General features: G+C 46.0%; 1 protein-coding gene across 2 annotated transcripts in view; it reads left to right on the top strand.

The window, feature by feature from the left end:
- KIF6 (kinesin family member 6) overlaps positions 1-27,257 on the top strand; it is a 380,441-nt gene that overhangs the window by 70,480 nt on the left and 282,704 nt on the right. For both annotated transcript variants that reach the window (XM_075925091.2, XM_075925090.2), the window contains exon 6: positions 12,810-12,939. In XM_075925091.2, the coding sequence (XP_075781206.2) occupies positions 12,810-12,939 (130 nt within the window). The remainder of the gene's footprint in view (positions 1-12,809; positions 12,940-27,257) is intronic.

The raw sequence follows: 27,257 nt of genomic DNA, 5'->3' as shown, positions 1-27,257 counted from the left end.
CATACCCTTTAAAAGGATCAGTTTGGATCTGGTCAGGCTGTTGGAGAAGAGTAAGACAGGGAACCCATTCATCTTTATGATCGTAGATTACGCAACCCGGTACCCAGAAGTGGTCCTGTTCAGAATAGCGACAGCAAAGCATATAGCTGATGAGTTAGTGAAGGTGTTTGCCAGGGTGGGAATACCCAAAGAAATCCTGAATGACCAAGGCACTAAAGTCTTGTCTAAGTCAATTGGAGAACTGTGCCAACTCATGCACATTTGAACTCTTCAGACAGCGGTGTACCACCCTCAAACCGATGGGCTTGTGGAACAATTTAACTGTACACTCAAGTCGATGTTATGCAAGTTTGTGGAAAATGACCTGCAATATTGGGACACGCTCCTACCAGCCCTCCTCTTTGCCATAAGGGAAGTCTTCCAAGCCTCAATGTGGTTTTCTCCCTTTGAACTTCTTTATGGAAGACAGTCTTGGGGCATACTCGATTTACTGAGGGAAGATTGGATGATGCAGGAGACTCGGGCACTCGGCACTACTCAGTACGTGTCATGCTTCAGAGAGCGGCTCCAGCGGTGCCTTTGTACAGAAAAACCTCAGATAAGCACAACAAGCTCAAGAAAGACAGTATAATAAGGGAGCAAAGGTACGCACCTACCACGTAAACCTGCTAAAGGCTTGGAAGATGAGGGAGGCCATGATGATTGCTCCAGTATCGCCTGAATCAGAGTTGGGTCCTTTAGCAGGTGAATCCCTCAAACTAAAGCTGGTGGAACTGGGGGAAGGCTTCAGACCAATTCATTGAGACCAGGTGCAACAGCTTCTGGAAGACTTCCAAGATGTACTGTCTGCCCGACCCAGACAAACCCACATGATATGATGTTGTGACAGAACCAGGTCAGAAGGTAAGGGACGCCCATAGGCCAACTGTGGGATGCCGGATGGCAGGAGCTCAAGACAATGCTCAAGATGAACCTGATCGAAGAATCCCAGAGCGAGTGGAGGAGTCCTATTGTCCTTGTGCTGAATCCGGATGGAACCATCAGGTTCTGCATTGACTTTTGGAAAGTCAATACGATATCCTGCTTCGATGCTTACCCAGTGCCCTGAGCCAATTAATTGTTGCAACGGCCAGAGGAGACCAAGTACCTATCCACCATCGACTTAACCAAAGGGTACTGGCAAATACCCCTCACACCTAATTCAAAGGCAAAGATAGCCTTCCCTACACCCTTCAGGTTTTACTAGTTTGTTACTATGCTGTTTGGAATACATGGAGCAGCTGCCACCTTCCAGAGGCTGATGAATAAACGGCTACAGCCACATGATCAATACGCAGCCGCCTATATAGATGACATTGTCATCTACAGCAATGACTGGGAGGAACACCTACACCATCTCAGAGCAGTCCTGCAGGAGCTCCGAGAAGCTGGCCTCACGACAAACCCGGCTGTAGCCAGTTAGGTCTCCAGGAGGGGTTCTACTGCCTCCGGGTCAGTGGGTGGCCACTCCGCCCACTTCAGCGGGGGCTAAAACAAACTCCCAAGTTAGTAGTCCAATACCCTGGCCTTGTTCAGGTCGGGGTGAGAGGCAAACTGTTCAGAGCCAGGCCTTGTTTCAGGAGGGCGGCAGACGAAGAAGTCAAAAGCCCTAGCCCCAAATACAGGCTGTTCATGAGTTCTGGGCCCCAGGCCTGGTTCAGGTGGGGCAGTAAGCCCTCACAGTTATAACAGTTAAGAAGCCCTTGCCCTGATTCAGGGCGGGCAGCAAACAGAGTTAACCAGGAGTTCAGAAGCCCAGGCCTTGCTTCAGGCAGGGCAGCGACCAAACACAAAGGTAAGGGGCCCTGGCCCTGATTCAGGGTGGAGTAGTAAACAGATAGTTAGAGGCCCTGGTCCTGGTTCAGGGCGGGCCAGCTCACGAACCCTTAGGGTTAGCAATTTTAGAAGTCCTGTCTTTGGTTCAGGCAGGGCTGCAAACAATACGCTGGCTGCGTCTAGACTGACAAGTTTTTCCGCAAAAGCTCTTGCTTTTGCGCAAAAACTTGCCAGCTGTCTACACTGGCCGCTTGATTTTGCGCAAAAGCACTGACGTTCTACTGTCCAAAATCAGTGCTTCTTGCGCAAATGCTTTGACGTTCCCGTTTGGGCAAAAACCCTTTTCCGGAAATGTTTTTGCACAAGAGGGCCAGTGTAGACAGCTACAAACTCTTTTGCGCAAAAAAGCCCCGATGGCGAAAATGGCGATCGGGGCTTTCTTGCGCAAAACTGTGTCTAGATTGGCACGGACGCTTTTCCGCAAAAAGTGCTTTTGTGGAAAAGCGTCCGTGCCAATCTACAGGACTATGTAGCACTTTAAAGACTAACAAGATGGTTTATTAGATGATGAGCTTTCGTGGGCCAGACCCACTTCCTCAGATGAAATAGTGGAAGAAAATAGTCACAACCATATATACCAAAGGATACAATTAAAAAAAAAATGAACACATATGAAAAGGACAAATCAAATTTCAGAACAGAAGGGGCCAGCAGAGGAGTGGGGGGTGGGGAAGGTAAATGTCTGTGAGCTAATGGTATTAGAGGTGATAATTGGGGAAGCTATCTTTGTAATGGGTAAGATAGCTAGGGTCTTTGTTGAGACCCACGCGTAGAGTGTTGAATTTTAGCATGAATGACAGTTCAGAGGATTCCCTTTCAAGTGCAGATTTAAAAGACTTCTGAAGCAAGATGCCGGTAATTAAGTCGTTGAGACAGTGTCCTTTCTGGTTGAAATGGCAAGAAACTGTTTTTTCTTTGTGATCCTGTCTAATATCTGTTTTGTGGGCATTGATCCTTTGGCGAAGTATCTGAGACGTTTGTCCAATGTACAAAGCAGACGGACACTTTCGGCACATGATAGCATAAATTATATTTCTGGATGCGCAGGAATATGTATTCTTGATCTTATAACTCGCTTGGTTAGGTCCAATAATGGTATCAGCAGAGTGAATATGTGGACAAAGCTGGCAACGGGGTTTGTTTCAAGGGAAGGTACCAGGGTTGGTATTAGTGTGGTATGTCCTGTGGTTGTTGGTAAGAATCATCTTGAGGTTAGGTGGTTGTCTATAGGAGACTATGGGTCTGTCTCCCAGAGCCTCTTGGTGTATGGTATCCTGTTCCAGTATAGGCTGTAGTTTATTGATAATGTGTTGGACAGGTTTAAGTTGGGGGCTGTAGGTGATGACAAGTGGTATTCTATTGGTGGTTTTCTTGGGTCTGTCTTGAAGTAGATGGTTTCTAGGTATTCGTCTGGCTCTTTCAATTTGCTTTTTTATTTCTCAGGGTGGGTAGTTGAGGTTTATAAATGCTTGGTAGAGATCCTGAAGTTTCTGTTCTCTGTCAGTGGGATTAGAGCAGATGCGGTTGTATCGAAGGGCTTGGCTATAGATGATGGATCGTATGGTGTGTGCTGGATGGGAGCTGGAAGCATGTAGGTAACTGTATGAGTCCGTGGGTTTTCTGTAGAGAGTGGTGTCTAATATTCCTTTGTTGATTTGTACTGTGGTGTCCAGGAAATGGATCTCTCGTGTAGAATGGTCCAGGCTGAGGTTGATGGTGGGGTGTAGGTTGTTGAAATCTCTGTGGAATGTCTCCAGTGTTTATTGGCCATGCGTCCAGATCATAAAGATGCCATCGATGTAGTGTAAGTAGAGAAGGAGTAAAAGGGGACGGGAGTTGAGGAAACATTGTTCTAGGTCAGCCATAAAGATATTAGCATACTGTGGGGCCATGCGTGTACCCATGGCTGTGCCGCTGATCTGGAGGTATAAGTTGTTCTGAAACTGGATAATTGTGGGTGAGAACAAAGTTACATAGGTCTGCTATCAGGTTGGCAGTGGTGTCCTCTGGGATAGTGTTTCTAATTGCTTGTAATCCATCTTCATGTGGGATGTATAGCGTCTACATCCATGGTGGCAAGGATGGTGTTATTGGGGAGGTTATCGATGTTTTGTAGTTTCCTTATGAAGTCAGTAGTGTCTCGGAGATAGCTGGGGGTATTGGTTGCGTAGGGTTTGAGGAGAGAGTCTACATAGCTGGATAGACCAGTAGTGAGTGTGCCAATCTAGATGCTCTTTTCCGCAAATGCTTTTAACGGAAAAACTTTTCAGTTAAAAGCATTTGTGGAAAATCATGCCAGTCTAGACGCAGCCAGTCAGTTTATAAATTCAGGGCCCAGATCCTGGTTCAGGCTGGGCGGCAAACAAAGTGCAGGACACCCTGGCCCTAGGTCAGGGTGGGGCAGCCAGCAATACAGTTCAGCAGTTTAGAAGCTCAGGCCTTGGTTCAGCCCAGGGCAGCCAACACACATGGTAAAGGGTCCTGACCCTGGCTCAGGGCAGGGTAGAAAACAACCACAGTTTAGTCAACAGTCTGTCTCCTTGCTCAGGAGTCAAAGTGAAGTCAAAGTTCAAGATGTTAATGTTGGCCTCAATTGTCCCATCCTTAGCTGCAGGGGACTGCTAGACTGCCCTTGACCTCAAAGAAGCCCATTTTCATATTTTGATTGTGCTTTCTCACTGGAGCTTCCTACAATTCACAGTGGGCCGGGACTATTATCAGTTTACAGCCCTCTCCTTTGGCCTCCTTACAATCAAAGATATTCAGGTCCATTGGAAAGAGTTTTTTTGCAACATCAGAAATTCCAAGTAGAGCAAACCAATCTAAAACATCACATATCCTTAAAAACAACACATTTAGTACACACTTTAAGGATGTCATAAACTGACTATAATGCAGTATGTATACATCTTCCCATCCTTTGTCTCAGTGGTGAGTTTGCACCTGTTTGTAAAGATTTTGAGATCTTCAGCTGAAGTGTATTATGTGCAGGTAAGTGCAAGCTATTTATTATGATTCCCATTCCTCCAGTTTCAGGGGTATTGTGGATGGATACTCAAAAAATCATGGCTAGAAGTTTATCTTTGTGTATTTTTTTCCAATCCTTATCACCTTTTGAATTTTACATAATTCAGTAAGCTAGTATCAACATCTCCAGAAGATACTGGTGGCTTATAATACTAAACAAGAATTCATTCAGATTCAAGCATTCAGTATTTGGTGTTATCTTTATTCATTCTCTACTCTGATGATGCAAGGAAGGACCTTAGTTAATATCATACAACTTGGCTGATTCTGTTTTACATGTTCTCCAGTCAGCTAGAAAGGACTCTATAAATTCCATCTATTTATCAGAATGGAAAAGATCATCTGTTATAGTGAAAACATAAATCTGATCTCTGCCTCCACCTTCTCTCAGTCTCTATGGATAACTTAACAGAACTTCTCCACTTCAGCATCAAAGTTGGGACTATTTCTTAGAAATATAAACACTGGACATTTTCAAGAAACCTATCACAAGAATATGTAAAATATTTTTTAAATATTTATGTCATCTTCTTGAAGTGCGACTATTCTGGGGGATCTAGCAAAAGTCCCTGTCCATTTAGATTTCTTTCTGGAAATCTTTTTGGCGATGTCTACGCTACCACTCAGTAAAACATCATTCAGCAGTATGAAAAACCATTCCCCTCAGTATATAAATTTCACTGGCATATGTGGTAGTGTGCACAGCACTAGCTTGGTGGGAGAGCTTCTCCTAACAACATAACTACCCCTGGGAGTGATTGAATTGTGTTGACATCGATACATCTGTGCCACTGTAAAGTTTCTAGTGTAGACATAGCCTTTAGCAATATCAGATGAAAGAGTGAGATAGAGTACTAGACGTGGTTTTGCCTCTCCCCTTTTATCATTGACATTGAGTCTACATAATACTTTTTACCCAAATGGTCTTCATTTTCTGCAAGAGTGGAAATTGGTTACAGGATAAAAGGAAGTCTGACAAGAATCAACAAAAGGTGAACACCTGACATAATATATCAAGTGTGCTACATAATTCAGGCAAACCACATTGTTTCATCAAAGAAAAATGGAAGACATGTATCAAGCAGTTTCAAAACACCAAAATTATTCATGCACTGCAGATCAATCTGTCATTTTCTAAATTCAGACAGTGTACATGGAATTGCACAGGAATATCTTAGGGCAGAATGAAATCTGATTTTATCAATAAAACATTGCTTTCTAAGGGCAAAGTCATGCCTATGAATCTGGTATCTGTGTGAGTGATGAGAGGAGATGGCTTAGGCAGTGGTGCTATAAGGAGGGCTTTGGGATGTATGGTCACTGGGAGGCATTTATGGACAGAAGGACTGTTCTCTAGGGATGGACTTCACCTAACTAGGGAGGGAAATAGACTTCTAGGATGGAGGCTGGCACAATTGATTAAGAGAACTTTAAACTAGGAATTTGGGGAGACGGTTGGGAGATGCCCAGGTAATCTCTACGCCAGATTTTAACACTGAGAGGGAGGAAAACGAAGTAAGAAAGGATATAGCTGGGGGTAGGAGAATGAACATGAGGAAGGGTGGGGTGTATACTAGTCTAATAGGTCATATTGGACGTATAACGTCCGTGCCAAATTGGGTAAAGAATGTGAATGAGGCCAAACAGGAAAAATTAAGATGTTTGTACACCAGTGCGAGGAGCCTAGGTAACAAAAAGGAGGAACTAGAACTATTGGTCCAGGAATTGAAACCAGATATTATAGGAATAACAGAAACATGGTGGAATACTAGGCATGACTGGAGTACAGGTATTGAAGGGTATGTGCTGTTTAGGAAAGACAGAAATAAGGGTAAAGGTGGTGGAGTCGCACTGTATATCAAAGATGAGGTAGATTGTAAAGAAATAAAAAGTAATAGAATGGAGAAGACAGAGTCTATTTGGGTAAAAATCACATTGGGAAAGAAAACTATCAGATCCTCCCCTGGGATAGTGCTTGGGATGTGTTATAGACCATCAGGATCCACTTTGGATATGGATAGAGACCTCTTTAATGTTTTAAATGAAGTAAATACTCATTGAAACTGCGTAATCATGGGAGATTTCAACTTTCCAGATATAGACTGGAGAACAAGTGGTAGTAATAATAATAGGGCTCAGATTTTCCTAGATGTGATAGCTGATGAATTCCTTCATCAAGTAGTTGCTGAACCAACAAGGGGGGATGCTATTTTAGATTTGGTTTTGATGAGTAGCGAGGACATCATAGATAAAATGGTTGTAGGAGACAGCCTTGGCTCGAGTGATCATGAGCTAATTCAGTTTAAATTAAATGGAAGAATAAACAAAAATAAATCTGAGACTAGGATTTTTGATTTCAAAAGGGCTAACTTTAATAAATTAAGGAAATTAGTTAGGGAAATTGATTGGACTAAAGAAATTATGAACCTTAAAGTGGAGGAGGTCTGGAATTATTTTAAGTTAAAGTTGCAGAAGCTGTCAGAAGCCTGTATCCCTAGAAAAAGGAAAAAATATATAGGCAGGTGTGTTAGACCAAGCTGGATGAGCAAGCATCTCAGAGAGGTGATTAAGAAAAAGCAGAAAGCATATAAGGAGTGGAAAATGGGAGGGATCAGTAAAGAAAGCTACCCTATATTCCGGCGTACAAGACGACCTTTGAAGTTAAAAAACATCCCCCAAAAATCGGGGGTCGTCTTGTACGCCGGATGCCCCGCCGCCGGAGCCCCTCCGCGGCTTTGAAAGCCTCGGGGGAAGCCGGTGGCGGGGCATCCCAGGCGCGCATGGGCTGCCCCCCCTCCGGAGCCCCTCCGCGGCGGCGGGAGGGGGGGGGAGCCCGGGATCCCAGGCGCTCCTGGCGGCTTTGCTCCCGGTGCCTCTGGTCTGCTGGGGAGCAAAGGAGGCGGAGGGGTGCTGGGGTATAAGATGAAACCCTATCTTTTAATTAAAAAGATAGGGGGTCGTCTTATACGCCCAGTCGCCCTATACGCCGGAAAATACGGTACCTTATTGAGGTTAGAGCATGTAGGGACAAAGTGAGAAAGGCTAAAAGTCAGGTAGAGTTGGACCTTGCAAAGGGAATTAAAACCAATAGTAAAAGGTTTTATAGCCATATAAATAAGAAAAAAACAAAAAAAAGAAGAAGTAGGACCGCTAATTACTAAGGATGGAGTGGAGGTTAAGGATAATCTAGGAATGGCCCAATATTTGAACAAATACTTTGCTTCAGTCTTTAATGAGGCTAATGAAGAGTTTAGGGATAATGGTAACTTAACAAATGGGACTAAAGATATGGAGGTAGATATTACCATATCCGAGGTAAAAGCCAAACTTGAACAGCTTAATGGGAGTAAATTGGGGAGCCCAGATAATCTTCATCCAAGAATATTAAAGAAACTGGCACATGAACTTGCAAGTCCATTAGCAAAAATTTTTAATAAATCTCTAAACTCAGGGGTTGTACCATTTGACTGGAGAATTGCTAATATAGTTCCTATTTTTAAAAGAGGGGAAAAAAGCGACCCGGGTAACTATAGGCCTGTTAGTTTGACATCTGTAGTATGTAAGATCCTGGAAAAAATTTTGAAGGAGAAAGTAGTTAGAGACATTGAGACTAATGGCAATTGGGACAAATTACAACATGGTTTTACAAAAGGTAGATCGTGCCAAACCAACCTGATCTCCTTTTTTGAGAAAGTAACAGATTTTTTAGATAAAGGAAATGCAGTGGATCTAATCTACCTCGACTTTAGTAAGGCATTTGATACAGTACCACATGGGGAATTATTGGTTAAATTGGAAATGATAGGGATTAATATGAAAGTTGAGAGGTGGATAAGCAACTGGTTAAAGGGGAGACTACAGCGGGTCATATTGAAAGGTGAACTGTCAGGTTGGAGGAAGGTTACTAGCGGAGTTCCTCAGGGATCAGTTTTGGGGCCAATTTTATTTAATCTTTTTATTGCTGATCTTGGCACCAAAAGTGGAATCGTCCTAATAAAATTTGCGGATGACACAAAGTTGGGCGCTATTACCAATTCAGAAAAGGATCGGGATATCATACAGGAAGATCTGGATGATCTTGTAAATTGGAGTGATAGTAATAGGATGAAATTTAATAGTGAGAAGTGTAAGGTTATGCATTTAGGGATTAATAACAAGAATTTTAGTTATAAGCTGGGGACACATCAGTTGGAAGTAACGGAGGAGGAGAAGGACCTCCGAGTCCTGGTTGATTATAGAATGACTATGAGCCGCCATTGTGATATGGCCGTGAAAAATTCTAATACGATCTTGGGATGTATTAGGCGAGGTATTTCCAGTAGGGATAAGGAGGTGTTAGTGCCGTTATACAAGGCATTGGTGAGACCCCATTTGGAATACTGTGTGCAGTTCTGGTCTCCCATGTTTAAGAAGGATGAATTCAAACTGGAACAGGTACAAAGAAGGGCCACTAGGATGATCTGAGGAATGGAAAACCTGTCTTATGAAAGGAGACTCAAGGAGCTTGGCTTGTTTACCTTAACCAAAAGAAGGCTGAGGGGGGACATGATTGCACCTTTTAAATATATTAGAGTGATAAATACCAGGGAGGGAGAGGAATTATTTAAGCTTAATACCAATGTGGACACAAGAACAAATGGATATAAGCTGGCTAGTAGGAAGTTTAGACTTGAGATTAGACAAAGGTTTCTAACCATTAGAGGAGTGAGGTTCTGGAACGGCCTTCCAAGGGAAATAGTGGGGGCAAAAGATCTACCTGGCTTCAAGATTAAACTAGATGGGTTTATGAAGGGGATGGTTTGATGAGATAACATGATCTTGGTAACTAATTGACCATTCATTATCAGTGGGAATAGGTCAATGGAGGGATGATAGGAATTACTAGAGAACTTTCTGGGTGTCTGGCTATTGAGTCTTGCCCACATGCTCAGGGTTTAGCTGATCGCCATATTTGGGGTCGGGAAGGAATTTTCCTCCAGGGTAGATTGGCAGAGGCCCTGGAGGTTTTTCGCCTTCCTCTGTAGCATGGGGTACAGATCACAGCTAGAGGATTATCTGCATCTTGGGCTCTTCAGAGTATTTGAGGGCTTCAATATCTGAGATATAGGTGAGAGGATTATTCTGGGAGGGGTGGGTGAGATTCTGTGGCCTGCACTGTGCAGGGGGTCAGACTAGATGATCACAATGGTCCCTTCTGACCTTAAAGTCTATGAGTCTATGAGGTGTCAGGTTGGGTGGGTGCCTTGAGTCAGCAGTATTGCCTAATGTTGAAACTATGAGAGTGAGGATGGGGAACATTAAAAAGGGGCCACTTCCGCAAGTGGCAATATCAAGGAAAGGTTCACTTTGAGTGGCAAGAGTCCATGAGGCTGCTTTGCCTAGCAGCAAGAAAGGGGAAGGTAGAGAACTGGGCCCATTATACTCCAGGGCCCTTCAAAATAAGGTACATTGACACAGGATTCAGGTCCCAATACCCTAAGCATGTTCTCTCCTCATCCCGGTCTCTCTGGCAGCATCTCCATGGTTGGCCATATCCTCTCATGTCCCTTCTGCTTCATTTTTGGCAGCTCCCCTCCTGGCAACAAGTCATCCCTTTCAGTTTCTGAAGTTGGCTGCCTTCCTGCAGTGCAGTTGGGAGGCTTGACCTTGAGTTGTTCCAGTGCTTCCCAGCAGGAGGCTGCTGCACATATAACTGCTCTCCTCCTTGGTCAGTCCAGTCTGAGTTGAGCTGCTCCCTTTTGACTGCTCTCTCTCCACTGGAAGCATGCCTAGCAGAGTAAGATTGGTGTGATCTTGTGGGCCAAATATTACTTTTTCATCCCTGCTTCACCAGTGCGGGGTTCATATAACTGTTACAAGGTGCTAACCTGATTCAGGAGTCTAGATATCTTAGTGAGGTAGGGCAGGAGACTTAGGCTAGGTTTATACTACAAGGAAAAGTCAGAAAAAGATACACAAATTGCGAACCACGATTTGTGTATCTTTTTCCACTTTTCTTTTGAAAGAGTCACATTTCAGAAAAACCTTCTCTTTTGAGCCATCCCTTCTTCCTCGTGAAACGAGGTTTACAGGGATGGTGAAAGAATGCATCCACTTTTCTGAAATTTGTTTTCGGAAAAGCGGATGCATTCCTTGGACATGGCATAGCTTTTCTAGGTTACCTCCAGTATCCCAAAACCTTATCTTTACAGGCTTTGGTATAAAATCTTCTCCCAAAATCCTAATACCCAGACTTTGGAGAATAAAAACAGCTGCTACCACCCAAGAAGTCCAAGAAAACCAGAGAAGAGATCACTTGGGAAACCTCTTTCCAACACCTCAGGGTTACCTCAAACTCTCTTCCCCCAAAAGAGCTTGAAAAAAGAGAAAAGTGAAAACACAAGCTGCAGTCTGTGATAGCTGTCCCCTAGTCAGAGGCATGCAGATAACCACACACAGATTTTCCAGGACACAGAAATGAACCAATACCAGGTTAATTAGAAAAAGAAAACAAACTTTTATTATCAAAACAAAATTACCATTGCAAGCATAGTGACTAGATGGAAAAGAGCCACCAACTAATCTAGATACTCAGGGGGACCCCTTGGGCTCAGGACTTAGTTATAAAAGGAAAAACACTTTTAAAGAGAGAGAACACTTTGAACAGCTCAGACATCAATTCCAAATTCCCAAACCACAAAACAATAAAAACTGATGGGTTATCTAGACTTTGCCCTACTTACACATATAAGAAATACATTCTTGGAAGAGAGACAGGTCTTCCCATCTCCCTGTTACCTGAAAGAAACCGCTAAGCCTCAGACAAAGGAGGGAAAAGTTAAACATTCCTTTGCCCCAGTTTGAAACCCCTCCCTGCATTACTATTGGCGGACCAGATACCTGGCTAGAGCCGGAGACATAATTAACTCCTTAGTCCCCAGGTGCTGGCCAGCCCTCATGGTTATGACAGACTATTTGAATTATATTGTTTAAAATTGGAAAGTGCTCAACATGGGCTTGATCCAAAACCCATTGAAGTTGTTGGAATGGAAGGCCTCCATTTTCATTATAAGGCAGTCTTAGCTCCTAGAGTCCCTAGAAAGCACTCATTCCAGCCAAATTTTTCTCTTGTTTATTCCTGAAAAAAAATTGTCCTAGGAGCATTTGGAGCAGTGAAAGATTTCACTGACAATAAGTAACTATTGTGCCTCAGAAGTTTTGCTATGTATTTATTCCTCATACCTCACTCCATTTTTTCTGAACTTTCAAAGCTTTAAAAGAGCAGTTAACTATACAATCAGCCTTAATTAAAATAAATAAATATGTCCTAATTGTTTTTCATCAAAGGAAGACATAATTTATTTTTTTTTCAATCCCTTCATTGTATGAAGGGGATAGAAAAGAGGAATAATTTTGGCAAATGCTGTTTTAACAGGGACATGTTGGCTATAGTTGGTTCTGAAATATCCCCTATCAACTTTTACTCAGCATGATTGTGTAACACCTTGCACAATGTTTGTAGTTAAATAATGATGATAATGGTTTTTCCGCAAAAGCACTGACAATCTTACATGAGATCGTCAGTGCTTTTGCGGAATTTCAAGCGGCCAGTGTAGACAGCTGGCAAGTTTTTCCACAAAAGCAGATGAATTTGCGGAAAAACTTGCCAGTCTAGACACAGCCTTGGTGTCCAGGAAAGTTCTCTGGCTGTCAAATGCCTCTCCATGAGGGCCACTAAGCTACTTATTTTGTATTTATTTTAATGTTAGTCTTGTTTTAGTACTTCATCTCTTTTCTGCATATTTTCCAGGCCTGTTCAAATACCTGCTATTTTATATGAAATCAATGAAAATATTAGAACAAGGATCACTTGTAAGCAGCTCTGGTATGTTCTCATTCTGTCCTTTTATATTTATTTATTTTTGTAGAAAAGTAACAATAATGGAAGATCCTGATCAGAACATTCATCTGAAAAACCTGTCTCTTCTGCAAGCAAGCAATGAAGAGGAAGCACTGAACCTTCTTTTTTTGGGAGACACTAATAGGATGATTGCAGAGGTAAGGATCAAGCTTACTGGTATAAATTTTACTTTGGATCACCTGAGTTAAAATAGTTATAAATATTCTCGTATAAAAACTGTTTAACCTGTGCAAGGGTCTGAAATTAAATGGAAGCTGCTTTTTGAACAGATACCCATTGGCTGTGTCTACACTGGCATGAATTTCCGGAACTGCTTAAAACAGAATACTATTCCGTTTTCAGTTTTTCTGGAAAAGGAGCGTCTACATTGGCAGGCTGCTTTTCCGGAAAAGCCCTTTTTCCGGAAAAGCGTCTGTGGCCAGTGTAGACGTGCTTTTCCGGAAAAGAGCCCCGATCGCCATTTTCCCAATCGGGTCTTTTTTCCGGAAAAGACTACTGGGCTGTCTACACTGGCCCTTTTCCGGAACAGTGTTCCAGAATAAGGACTTATGCCTGAGCGGGAGCAGAATAATTTTTCCGGAATAGCGGCTGATTTTGTACAGTAGAGCGTCGTTGCTTTTCTGGAAATTCAAGGGCCAGTATAGACAGCTCGCAGCTTATTCCGGAAAAGCGGCTGATTTTCCGGAATAAGTGGCCCAGTGTAGACACAGCCATTGTGAAAATGGAATAAACATGTTTCCATTTTCTACTCTTACATTTTTCACTTTGTGAAGAATTTTCAAATGTTTGTACTTTGTTTTTCTAAACATTGTGTCAGAAACAGTAATAATGTGTTTCTCTGTGCAATTGGTATGCTGATTGGTGGTCAACTATGTTATAATTATCATTGTAATTAAACATAAATGCAGTCTTTGAAAAAAAAAAAGCACAGACTGATTTTGAAATATTATGTGTCCCCCACATGTATGCACATAAAAAAAATGGAACAATCAGCATTATATATGGCATTGTTAAACTTCTTCCAGACATACTGCATTACATTTGAAGTGGTTATAGTAACGGCTAGTAGTTCCTGTATTTTTTCCTCAAACAATATGCATGTGTAGTATATATTTCATGGGAAAAGAAACAAACACTGGTATACTGTACTTTTAAAATGAACATTAGTAGATATGCTAAGATGAGGTTACTTTATATGAATTTTGCAGAATCAATTAGCTTAAGATATTTGTTTATATATTGTGGCCATTCTGAGCTCAGAAACATTAAGGATTTTTTTGTCATATTCAGTAATTGAAAATGAAATATAGACTTAAAAGGCACATTACTGTAGCAGGGTATTATCAACCTTTGAAATTATGAGATGTCTTCTCTAGCAACATGCTCTACACAGCTATTCACATCTTAGAAGTTTGTAATTTATTCAAGGGACCTTTTCTGAAAATATGTCTGTCGAAGGGCGGCCTTATATGGGGGAGGGGGGGCCTCTCAAGCTTAGTCCCCCTTGCGTCCTACCTGCTAGCGTGCCTATACATGTCCCTTTTGAAGTGCATAATACAGCCCAGAGGCCAAAGTCCATACACGGGCCCTTGTAGTAGGGTTAATACGGCCTGGTGGCCAGAGTCCTGTCCTCAGGCCCCTCTTACTAGATGTAATACAATCCAGAGGTCTCACAAGTCCCCTCTAGCATGAGTAATATGGCCTAGTGGACAAAGTCTACACTCAGGTCCCCTCTACCAGGAGTAAATCAGCCTAGTGGCCCGAGTCCACACACAAGACTCCTCTAACAGGAGTAATACGGCCGAGAGGCCTAGACAAAAGGACTGTAAGAAAACGTCACCCTCACAGGCTAGCTTCTGAGGGGGCATGAGGACCTGGGCCCTCCCATTCCACCAGGTTCCAGCCCAGGGTCCTGTTGGCAGTAGCTTGCTCAGCGGGGAATCCTGCTGCAACATGCTGAGCTCCTGGAGAACAATTCCCACCCAGGGCTACTTCCTACTGTTCCATGTCCAGTGCTCTTCTCCGCCATCTTACTACGGGGTTATAGCTTCTCTCAGCCTGGCTGCCACTGTCTAGTCTGGTGGTGCCTATGCCTCCTTCCCCTTCCGCAGTCAGCCCAGACTGAGTTGCCCCAGGGCCTTTTATAGTCTGGTGCCACCGAGAGCATGCCCAGTAGGGCTGTGGGGAAGGAGCTTTCTCAGCCAGCGGGGCCCTGATCAGTCCCTGTTCTTCAGCACATGGTTGATATATACTCCTTTACAATGTCTCTAAATGTTGGAAACGTGTAAGATAGTAAGTTAGTGAGAAGATAATAGTGAAAATGTGTTCTTCATCGAGTAGTGTCCCCGAGGGTGCTCCACTCGAGGTGCTGGGCTCGTCCCGGCGCCGCAAACCGGAGGAATTTTCACTAGCAGTAGCCCCCTGCCGGACCACGCATGCGCGAGTGCCCCTTCGCGCCTTTCATCTGAGCGCGGTCCGGTCTTGTCAGTTTCTCTCCAACTGTCCGCAGCCGCAGACGGAGTTAGTTCAGGCTCTCTTCTCCTCTCTGAGGGGAAAGGGAAAAACCTTCCTAGTTATAGTTGTTATTTGGTTAGTGATAGGTAGTTATCTGTTACACTGTTCTAGTTGTAGTTCCCCCTTTTAAAAAAAAAAAGAAAAGAAGAAAAGAAAAGCCGCGTTTCTTCAGCGGTCGGTCAGGGCTTTCCTGACTGAAATTGACTAATAACCAAAGGACTCAAGAATGCCAGGATCACCCGGCTTCAAGAAGTGCCTCCAGTGCCAGGAGGCTATCCCCATCTCAGATGGACACTCCCGGTGTGTCAGATGTCTCGGGGACACTCATGTCCCAGCCAAGTGTAGTCACTGCGCGAAGATGACAGCTCGCGCTAGAAAGGATCGGGAGCTGAGGTTGAGAGTCCTTTTGTTCAATAAGGCTCTCCAAGCTCCGGAGGTCTCTGAGCCGCACTCTGCATCTCCTGAGCAAGCCAGGCAAGCCCCCAAGATCCACGGGACACCGAGCGCCACTGCGGACAAGCCGGGGAGCTCTGGCTATGCACCGAGACTCCCCGCGGGCAAGGCGGGCAAGGGCCGTAGCTCTTCTGCCCCAACTGCAGCCTGCCCCAAAAGCTCCGCTCCGACACCCAAGAAGGGGTCGAGAGCGGAGTCGGTGCCGGCAACGGCTTTAACGGCCATTGCAGAGCCGGCAAGAGAAGCCCCGGCACCGGGAGTTCCGGCGCATGCGCACCCGCAGCCAGCTGTGACGGCACCCACAGCGCCTTCCATAGGTGCCGCTCTGGGCTCCTCGGTGCCGGGCATATCGGCACCGGATGCACCTCCGCCGCAAGAGTCTCTGCCAGCCCAGCCTCCTGCTTTTACCTTTCCGGGGGATCAGGCTGCACCGAGCCTTTACTCTGCCGTTCACGTGGCAGACGTTCAAGTGGCAGAGGCTTCTTTACTGTCTGCTGTTCTGACACAAGCACCCCCTCAGCCTGCCTGCAATGCCTCGGTGCCAACCAAAGCGCAACAAAAGACTGCAAGGGTCCGGACACCATCAATAACCCCGGACAGTGTCACCTTCTCACCTGGACCTGACTCACCTACCTCGTCCCATGCTGATTACCGTCATCGTATTCACCGTTACACGACCTCCAGGGAACCCTACTATAGGTCACCTCGTCATTCATCGCCACGTCGGTACTATCGGGATCGCTACTCGAGGTCTCCCTCACGCTACTATAGGAGATCCCTTTCACCAAGATCCCCAAGGCGTGCAGACTGCCATCGCCGGTATGACACAGTGAGAAGATACAGCCGTTCTCCCTGCTGCAGTCAGAGGGAGGATCGATATTATCATGAGTACTCTTCTCATTCATCTCACCGCAGAAGGTATTCGCGATCGCGGTCACCGCAATTTTCTCGGCATCAATCTCCACATGGTCTGGACGAGTCTACTCCTTATGTTGCGCCACCATCCTCGGCTGGGGATTTGGATTCGCAATATCAGGAGGATAAGCAGGACCACACTCCTCTTCAAGGACAGCAGAGTCCTGATTCCCCGGCGCAGCGTTCCTCATCCTCGCCGGATGACGCAGTGGTCCCTGTGGACTTGTCTCCTACGGAGGACCACAAGCAGTTCCAGGAGCTCTTCAAGAGAGTTGCACAATCCCAGGACGTTCAGACCGTGGACGTGCAACAGAAACAACATCGATTGCTTAAGAATCTACAACCTTCCCAAAAGTCAAAGCTCGCCTTTCCCTTTGATGAAGCTATACTGGAGATCGCCAACGACATCTGGCAGACCCCGGCCACTTCGCTACCAACTAATAAGCGGTCGGACAAGAAGTACTTTATCACTCAGAAAGATATGGAGTTTCTCTTTACGCATCCTCAGCCTAACTCCCTTGTCGTGGACGCCGCGCAACAGAGAACAAGATCATCTCAGACCAAGAATCCCTCAAATGACAAGGAGGCCAAACGACTGGATATCTTGGGCAGGAAAGTATATTCCTCCTCTACTTCTGCCCTGAGGATGTGTAACTTTGCGGCACAACTAGCAAACCACGATTTCGATAACTATTCGAAATTGATCCCCTTATTTGAGCACTTGCCGGATTCCAAACGTCAGATGCTCAAGGCAGTGATACAAGAGGGCTATACAGTCGCCCGAACAGCCTTGCAGATCGCCCTTGACACGGCTGACGTAGCTGCTAGATCCGCAGCTTCGGCCATAGTCATGCATCGGGCATTTTGGCTGCATCAGGCCGCTGTCCCAAAGGAGATGCAGGCCAAGGTGGAGGATTTGCCCTTCGATCGCAAATCGTTATTTGCTCAGTCGACAGATCAGGTCTTCCACTCGGGCAAGGACACACGTACGACTTTGAAAACGCTAGGGATGTACACCCCCCCCTACAAACGTAGGAGATACATACCCTACAATAGACAAAGACCATTCTCATATGCGACGCCTCGCGCCAGGCCATACAAGCAACAAAGGCCGAGACAACGGCCCCAGAAGCGTCGCCAGCAACCCAACGAGACGCCTGTCCAGCAGCAGAGCCGACAGCAGGTTTGATGGGTTGATCGAGGGACTTCGGACCACCCCGTTAACAGAGACTCCGGATATCACAAAAGGCGTATTCCATCATCGTCTCAGACCTTATCAGCATCGTTGGGCTGTCATATCCACCGACCGGTGGGTTCACGACATAATTACTTCAGGATATGTCATCCCCTTCACCTCTCTTCCCCCTCCCTCCCCTCCTGCCCCGTCCCTTTTCAGGGACCCCTCTCACGAGACGCTTCTACATCAAGAGGTGTCACGCCTTCTCATGTTAGGGGCAGTGGAAAGGGTACTGACACCCTTTTTGGGGAGAGGGTTCTACTCTCGCTATTTCCTCACCCAGAAGAAATCAGGGGGTTGGAGGCCTATCCTGGACCTACGTCGGCTCAACCGTCATCTGAGAAGGCAAAAATTCAAGATGGTCACATTATCTTCGATCATCCCAGCTCTCGACAAAGGGGATTGGTTCGCGTCCCTCAATCTTCAGGACGCCTACTTCCATATAACGATACACCCGGTGCACAGAAGATTCCTTCGGTTCACAGTGGGGTTCGACCACTATCAATATCGCGTGCTGCCTTTCGGACTATCGGCGGCCCCACGGGTTTTCTCCAAGACTCTCGCGGTAGTGGCGGCCTACCTGCGATGCCTCGATATTACAATCTTTCCATACCTGGACGATTGCCTGCTAAAGGCTTCCACACTCGACGAGGCTATGAAGGCAGTGTCTATAACTACCGCTTTGTTCACAGCCCTCGGGCTCATAATCAATGTCGAGAAGTCCTTCCTAACACCTACTCGCGACCTGGAGTTTATCGGCGCAAGACTCGACTCCCTAACCGCGAGGGCATACTTGCCGGTAAAGAGGTTTCAACTCATACAGGACCTGGTACAATCAATATCAATTTCCCCGAAGTCCCGAATACTTACCTGTCTGCAACTACTGGGACACATGGCAGCCACCACGTATGTGGTTCCGCATGCCAGCCTCCATATGCGAAGTCTTCAACATTGGCTGTTCACTGTGTACACGCCCCAGGTGCGCAGTACGAACAGGATGGTTTCTCTGCCCAGTCAGGTGCGGTCTTCCCTGGCATGGTGGGACAACCCCTTCAACATGCTAACAGGGGTCCCCTTTCATGCCCAAAAACCATCTCTACAAATCACTACAGATGCCTCTCTACTCGGCTGGGGCGCCCACCTTCGGGAGCTCCGTGCGCAGGGTCTCTGGACGCCCCAGGAATCGCTACAGCATATAAATTTTCTCGAACTAAGAGCAGTCTTCAAGGCTTGCAAGCACTTTCTGCCCATCATCCGAGGACATTCCATACAGATTCTCACCGACAACATATGCACGGTGTATTATATCAACAAGCAGGGGGGGTCACGCTCCCGCTCCCTGTGTGCGGAGGCTGTGCGCCTGTGGAATTGGGCTATTCAACAAGGTATCACCACAACTGCAGCATACCTCCCTGACAAGGACAATATAATTGCCGATACTCTGAGCAGGCATTTCCTCTCACAGCACGAGTGGGAATTGCATCCCGAAATGCTCCGCGACATCTTCTTGCAATGGGGTTTTCCCAAGGTGGACTTGTTCGCCACTCGACACAACAGGAAATGTCCTCAGTATTGCTCACGAGCAGGCATCGGCATGAACTCTCTTGGGGATGCCTTCCTTCTAGACTGGAATCATCACCAATTGCTGTATGCCTTTCCTCCTCTTCCACTCATTCCAAGGGTTTTGGAGAAGATAGCACTGGACAGCGCAACAGTGATTCTGATAGCACCTTTCTGGCCCAGACAGATTTGGTTAACACAGCTGTCGAGAATGTCAGCGGCCTATCCACGATGACTACCGCAGCTGTCCAACTTGCTATCCCAGAAACACAGCACGGTTCTTCACCCAGCCATCGACCGCATGCACCTCACAGCATGGCTCCTAGTTGGCTCCAAGCTTCGGAACTCTTATGTTCCCAAGAAGTGAGACGCGTGTTGGTTAACAGTAGACGCAGTACAACGTGTAAATCCTATCTCTATAAACGGCGCCGTTTCCATTCGTGGTGTTTGGCAAAGGATCTTAACCCTCACTTATCGTCTATACAACAGATACTGGATTATGTGATGCATCTAAAGACGACGGGACTAACTATTTCTTCCCTGAGGGTGCATCTAGCGGCAATTTCAGCCTTCCGTCTTCCCGTTGACGGCTATTCAGTGTTCGCCCATCCTATCACCAAGAGATTTCTGAAGGGGCTAGGCAACTTGTATCCGGCCCACAGGATCCCACCAGAGCCTTGGGACTTACGTCTGGTATTAGACGCTCTGACTCGCACACCCTTTGAGCCGCTTGCAGCGTGTGGTCTACGGATGCTCACGATGAAAACTGTGTTTCTACTTGCCATCACGTCGGCGCGTCGAGTAAGCGAATTAGCAGCTCTTTCCGCCGATCCGCCGTATACGCAATTCTTCAGTCATGCGGCAGTACTGCGTGTCCAACCAGCGTTTTTGCCAAAGGTCAACTCTGCTTTCCATATAAATGAGCCTATAATTCTACCGATCTTCTACCCAAAGCCTCACTCCTCATTGGAAGAAGCACATCTACACACCCTAGATGTCAGGCGAGCGCTGGCCTTTTACCTTGACAGAACTCGAGTCTTTAGAAAATCTCAACGGCTTTTCCTTTCTACAGCCGAACGCTCCAAAGGCAAACTACTTTCTGCACAGTGTATTTCCTGTTTGGTCGTTGCTTGCATCACGCAATGTTACACCTTGCGCAACAAGTCTCTTCCGAGCGGTCTTCGTGCTCATTCCACCTGGGGCATAGCTACATCCATTGCCTATCTTCATGGAGTACCATTGCAGGACATATGCCATGCAGCAACCTGGTCGTCCACCCTCACATTCGCTAAACACTATGCCCTTGCGAACATACTTACCTCCGATTCGAGGGTAGCTCAGGCTGTCTTGTCTACAGCCCGAAAGCGATAGGTCCGAAGCACTCAGGTCACGCTGGACCACTGCTGTGTACTCACCTCGAGTGGAGCACCCTCGGGGACACTACTCGATGAAGAAAAGAGAGTTACTCACCTGGTGCAGTAACGTCTGTTCTTCGAGATGTGTGTCCCCGTGGGTGCTCCACGTCCCACCCTCCTCCCTGCTTCGGAGCCTCTATTTATGTCTTTCAGATGCTTCCGGTTGGGAGGAAACTGACAAGACCGGACCGCGCTCAGATGAAAGGCGTGAAGGGGCACTCGCGCATGCGCGGTCCGGCAGGGGGCTACTGCTAGTGAAAATTCCTCTGGTTTGCGGCGCCAGGACGAGCCCAGCACCTCGAGTGGAGCACCCACGGGGACACACATCTCGAAGAACAGATGTTACTGCACCAGGTGAGTAACTCTCTTTTTCACACCAGGAAACCATTCAAGTATATGGGGAAAAACACAAAATAGTTGTCACTGCCATGCATCAGTTCAAAGGGTGAGAATCCCAAACTGGGATGTGGGTCATCTCTAGGGGCAAACAGTGACTGTTGCAAAGCCACATCCCAGTTGTTGGAATGTTCATTCATGAATTTGCGTATCATGGCTCGCAAACTCCCATTAAATTGTTCCACAAGGCCATTTATTTGATGGTGGTAGAGGGTAGCAATTCGGTGCTCTACCTCATGAGCTTCCCAGAGGCATTTCATGGCCTCAGCCAGGAAATTAGTCCCTGAATTTGTGAGGATCTCTGATGGCCAACCTACTTTGGCAAAAATATCTGTTAATGTCTGGCACACGTTCCTGGCTGTAGTGTTCCCTAGAGCTACTGCTTCAGGCCATTGGGTGGCAAAATCCACAAGGGTCATTATGAACTGTTTCCCTGTTGAAGTTTTTTTAGGGAAGGGACCCATAATATCCACAGCTACACGCTGGACCATGACCTCTGTGATGGGGAGGGGCTTGACCCAGGGGCGGATGAAAGTTTTGCGCAGCCCAAGGCAGCACAATTTCGCGGGACCCCCCTCCCTTTGGAGAAAAAATATAAAAAAGGTGTCAACTGCGCAAATTGAAGGCTCTTTTCATATTAAATGTGAATTGGGTAAATTTGATAGGAACTTAATTTAGTTGGATAATTTTTATTTTAATTATATTGTAAGTCATTCTTAAACAAAATTCTGCATTAATAATTAAAAATTTTCATTTATATTTAAGTCTGTTATAGTTGTCTAGCTCTTTTGGCAGCACATTCTTCAATTATGTCATTAAAGTCCATTTCTTTACACAGGTCGTTTTCAATCAATATGATCGAAAGACCTACAAAACACTCCTGGCTCATAGTAGATCTTAAGTAATTCTTTAATAGTTTTAATTTTTCCATAGTGCCTGTTAGACTGAGATTACATTCTTCAAGTTTTCTTTTTTTCTCTAATTTCTGGCTTCCCAACAAATATTTTCTACCTGCTAGTTATTTTATAATTTGGGGTTGTCGGCGAATTTACACTTATAAAATTGTTATTTATCTGTAAAAAACGGAGTGAGTGACATGGCGCATGCACCACGGCCACAGCCGACAGTTTGTAGCATGTGTGCAAATCAGTTTCAATCTGTCGCCCGTTGTGTATTCACATTACTTCATTACACGTTTCACATATCAATCTTAAATTGTTCATTATTAAAAAAACTAGCCAATAGCCCATCATAAGACGGGATTTTTCGGTCTCTCCTCCAGGTCTGTCTCTCTCTCTCTCTGTCCTCCTCCTACTGTCTCCCCCCCCCTCAACTCTCCTATGCCTCCTGCCTCTTTCTCCGTCTCTCTTTCTCTTCTCCTCCTGCCTGTCACTCTTTCTCTTCTCCTCCTCCACCTGCCTCTCACTCTCTCTTTCTCTTCTCCTTCCTCTCCTGCCTCTCACTCTCTCTTTCTCTTCTCCTCCCCCTCCTGCCTCTCACTCGCGGAGCCCAAATGGCCGTTTGCTGGCTGAGCGGCACAGCAGGAGGCGAAGGGGGGCAGTGATATATACGACCAGGGGGCAGGACCTGGAGCTTCTGACACGCCCTTCGCCGCCCGCCGTGGTGCTCGGCTGAGTTCTATACCGTTCAGTTGGGCTGCAGCATGGGAGCAAGCAGCGCAAGTGGCCGTGTGGGCCCCGCACTTCCTGTGGAGCATGAGAGTGCAGAGCAGGGCCCACACGACCACCTGCACTGCTGCTTGCTCCCGCGCGGCAGCTTGGCATGGGACCTATTGAAGCGCGGGGCCTGGGGCAGCCGCCCTGCTTGCCTTTCCCTATATCCGCAGATGCCTTGACCTGGTCTCAAGGCTTCCCCACCCGCTGGCATACCTCACAAGTCCAGACATAGCCAGTCACCTCCTTGCCCACTCCCTTCCAGTAGAATGACCTTTTTAACTGGTCTTTGGTTCTGTTCACCCCAGCATGGCCACTAGGGTGATCATAGACTAAGCTCAAGAGTCTCTGAGGACATCAGTCCTCCTTGTGCCCACTAGAAATAGACTCTCAGTATGAAAGTCCTTTTTCTACACAAACCTGGACCTGTTAGAAGAGCTGAGAGGTGGTGGGTCACTTCTGGCCACCATCCAAGATCCCTTGAGGCTCTCATCTGCTTCCTGTTCTGCCTGGAACTGCTCTCTCAATGGTAGAGACATCAGTTCCTTGCTGGGCTGTGGACCTGGTCTTGGACCCTCCGGAAGTGATGCAGGTGAAGTGGGTAAACCACTTCTGATGGGGAACCACTTTCTGCTGGTGCACTGGGTTGCATTGTAGGCTCAGGCGGGGCCTCTTGCACAGATTCAGCTGCTGCAGCAGGCATCGTGGTGCCCTCTGCAGCACATTCTGATCCTAGTACTGTTTGCTCCACCCATTCTGGCTTATGGACTGGTTCCACCTGGTGTTCAGTAACTGGATCCACTGCTGCGATTATAGTCATGGGTGTAGGGTCTGGGTCTCCAGTGCTAGGGTGTCTGGAAGCACAAACTGGTCCCTGGCAGGAGGCTCAGGAACAGTTTTAGATGTGGAGGCCTGTTTAGACTTGCTGCGAGTGACCACTCCCACCTTCTTAGCCTGGTTCGGTTGGCTATGTTTTCCCCCACCAGGATAGAAATGGGGTCGTCATCATAGACTGCAAAAGTCCAAGTTCCTGGTCAGTCCTTGTACTTAATTGGTAACTTGGCAGTAGACAGGTCAAGAGGATCTGCCTTGAAGGGTTGAATGGTGACTAGGGCTTCTGGGTCAATGAGTTTGGGGTCCACCAGGGATTGGTGGATCACTGACATCTGTGCTTCAGTGTCCCTCCATTTAACAATCTCCCTTCTGCCCACCCTCACAGTCTCCCTTTGCTCCAGAGGAATCCATGAGGCATCTGGGCCAGAGGTCTCTTGGTATGACCCCGGTGAGATGAGCTGCAGTCTGTTGGTGCTCTTAGGACAATTGGCCTTTACATGCCTCAGTTCATTATATTTAATCATTGCACGATAGGCGTATCACTGGAGCGAGTTTGGTTGCCAGAGGACGGGGTGTGGGGACAAGAGGATGTCTATGGTCTCCCTTGAAGTGGATATGGCCCTTCCCTGCGAGGTGGATTGTAGAATGTCCCCCTGTTGTGAGATGCCATTTCTGCGTGGCCCTTCTGATTTTCCCTTAACTGGCAGTTATTTTCCTCTGTCACCTCCATCCACCTGGCTCCTATATCTCCTGCCTCTCTTTTATCCTTCAGGTTCCCATCTTGGATGTATCTCTGAAGATCTATGGGAAGGCCCTCTAGGAGCTGTTCCATTTGCATCAGGAACAGCATATCTAGCTCTTCCATAGTCTTCACCTTTGCTCCTGATACCCATGCATCCCCATTCCTTTTAATCTCATAGGCAGTTTGGGGCATTGTCATACCCAGTTTCCACCTTAAGGCTCTAAAGCAGCATTGAGCATGTTCAGCTGTGAGTCCAATCCTAAGTCTGATCCTTTGTTTAAAAAGTTCATAGTCATTCATGTTTCCTCTAGGCATTTCAACTGCCACTTCTGTTAGGGGTCCACTGAGTTGTAATCTCAGCTCCACCATGTACTGGACTTGGGGGATGCTGTACAAAAGACAGGCTCTTTCAAAACTTTCTAAGTAGGCCTCTACATCATCTCCTACCCTGTACATTGGGTATTTCCTGGGCTGTTCAACAGTGATTGGAGCAGGATTGTTGGGTGAGGTATCTGGAGTGTCTGACCTTTTAGCGTTCTCCAGCACGACTTTGGCCTCTGCTTCAGCGCACCTCGCTTGTGCTTCTGCTTCCGCTTGCCTGGCCTGTGCCTCTACTTCCGCTCACCTCACCTCCATTTCTGCTTCTTTATCTAAGTGTTTCATTTCTACTTCCACTTCTACTCGCTTCACTTGTAGTAAAAAATCCATCTTTTCCTTAGTTAGAGGTCTGCCTGTCTTAAAGGCATTCTCCCACAAAGAAGACAGTAGTGAGTGAGGAGAGGGGAGGCCATCCATTGCCCCTGCCCCCTCAAGGTTACTTCCCCCTGGACTCACAGGGATATCCTCCTGTCTCCCCTCCTCGGAGTGTGAATCTTCCCTGGAGCTGGACATCTTGCCCTGATCTGAGGGTGTTTTCACCTCAGGATGTTGCTTAGGAAGAGTTGGTTGCTCTAGGGTTACTTTGCCTGATAGCAAAAGCATGCACTGGACTGTTTCCCTACCCTATTCTAACCTACCTATCCAGTTGCCCCGAAAGTCAGAAATAAAATCTGTTTGGGTTGGATTGTCTGGCTTTATAGGATTCACCTTCTGTATTCCTTTCCCCAAGGCGGCAACAGAAAAGAAGAAAGAAAAAAACCTCCAAAGCTTGCAACTAGTCAAAAGAAAAATCTATATCCTTTTAAAATTCTCGGTTCTCAAATTGATCTCACTACTACCACCATGTCATGGCTCAATTCCCCAACCTGACACTCTGTGTGCAGAGATGGCGGGGGCTGGCTAATAGAATAAATAACTTCAAAACCTATCTCTGTGATTCCCAGAGACACTTATTCAATCTCAGTCCTCCTGAGATTAAAAATAAATAAATAAATAAAAAACACATGCTGCCACCACCCAAGTGGTTAAAAGAAAATATATATAAAAAACTTTTTCAGGGAAGACATCACTTGGGAATCCCCTCCCTAAAGCAAAGCTCTCCCACCTGCCCCCAACCTCTGTTCTGCTTGGAGTTGGGAAAACAAACAGAGGGAATCCGCAGAGAACAATGGACTCTGCCCGGGTAACTAGACATTTAATCCTAAGGATACAACAATCAACCAATACTGGTTAATCAACATAAAAAAGAAAACTCTTCTATTATCAAAACAAAAATACAGTTGCAAGCATAGTACATTGACTAGGTGGTAAATAGCCACGAATTGACATAGACTCAGGGAAAGTCCCGGGGCTGTAATCCTTAGTTACAAAAGAGAAAAACAATTAGCCAGTTCAGACATGATTTCCAAAGCCCCAAACAAGGAAAACAATAAACTCTGATGGAGTAGCTAAACTTTTCCCTACTTACACATTTCAATAAGTCTGTTTTGGGAGATTCGATCATTAGAAATGTAGATAACTGGGTTTGCGATACCTGGGAAAACCGTATGGTGACTTGCCTACCTGGTGCGAAGGTTGCGGATCTCTTGAGGCATCTAGATAGACCTATGTGGAGTGCTAGGTGTCTAAAAAATAAGATGGATGAACTAGAGTGCCTCATGTTAAAGGAGGATATTGATAGAATAGGCATCACAGAAACCTTGTGGAGTGAGGACAATGAATGAGACACAATCACTCCAGGGTACAAAATATATCAGAAGGACAGAACAAGTCGTGTGGGTGGGGGAGTGGCACTATTTGTGAAAGAAAATTTAGAATCAAATGAAGTAAAAATCTTATAAGAATCAACATGTTCCATAGAATCGCTATGGATAGTAATTCCCTGCTCTAATAAAAATATAAAGTAGGAATCTATTATCGACCACCTGACCAGGACAGTAATAGTGACTCTGAAATGCTAAGGGAGATTAGAGAGGCTATCAAAATAAAGAACTCAATAATAGTGGAGGATTTCAACTATCCCCATACTGACTGGGTACATTTCACCTCAGGACAAGATGCAGAGACAAAATTACTTGATACCTTAAATGACTGCTTCTTGGAGCAGATGGTACAGGAACCCACAAGGGGAGAGGCAATTCTTGATTTAGTCCTGAGTGGCACGCAGGATCTGGTCCAAGAGGTAACTACAATAGGACCTCTTGGAAATAGTGACCATAATATAATAACATTTAACATTCCTGTGGTGGGAAGAACACCTCAGCAACCCAACACTGTGGCATTTAATTTCAAAAAGGGGAACTATGCAAAAAGAGGAGGTTAGTTAAACAGAAATTAA

The sequence above is a fragment of the Pelodiscus sinensis genome, chromosome 3 (assembly GCF_052426305.1).
Source record: "Pelodiscus sinensis isolate ZL-2025 chromosome 3, ASM5242630v1, whole genome shotgun sequence".
Taxonomy (NCBI): Eukaryota; Metazoa; Chordata; order Testudines; family Trionychidae; genus Pelodiscus; species Pelodiscus sinensis.
This window is presented reverse-complemented; position numbering and strand designations above follow the sequence as displayed.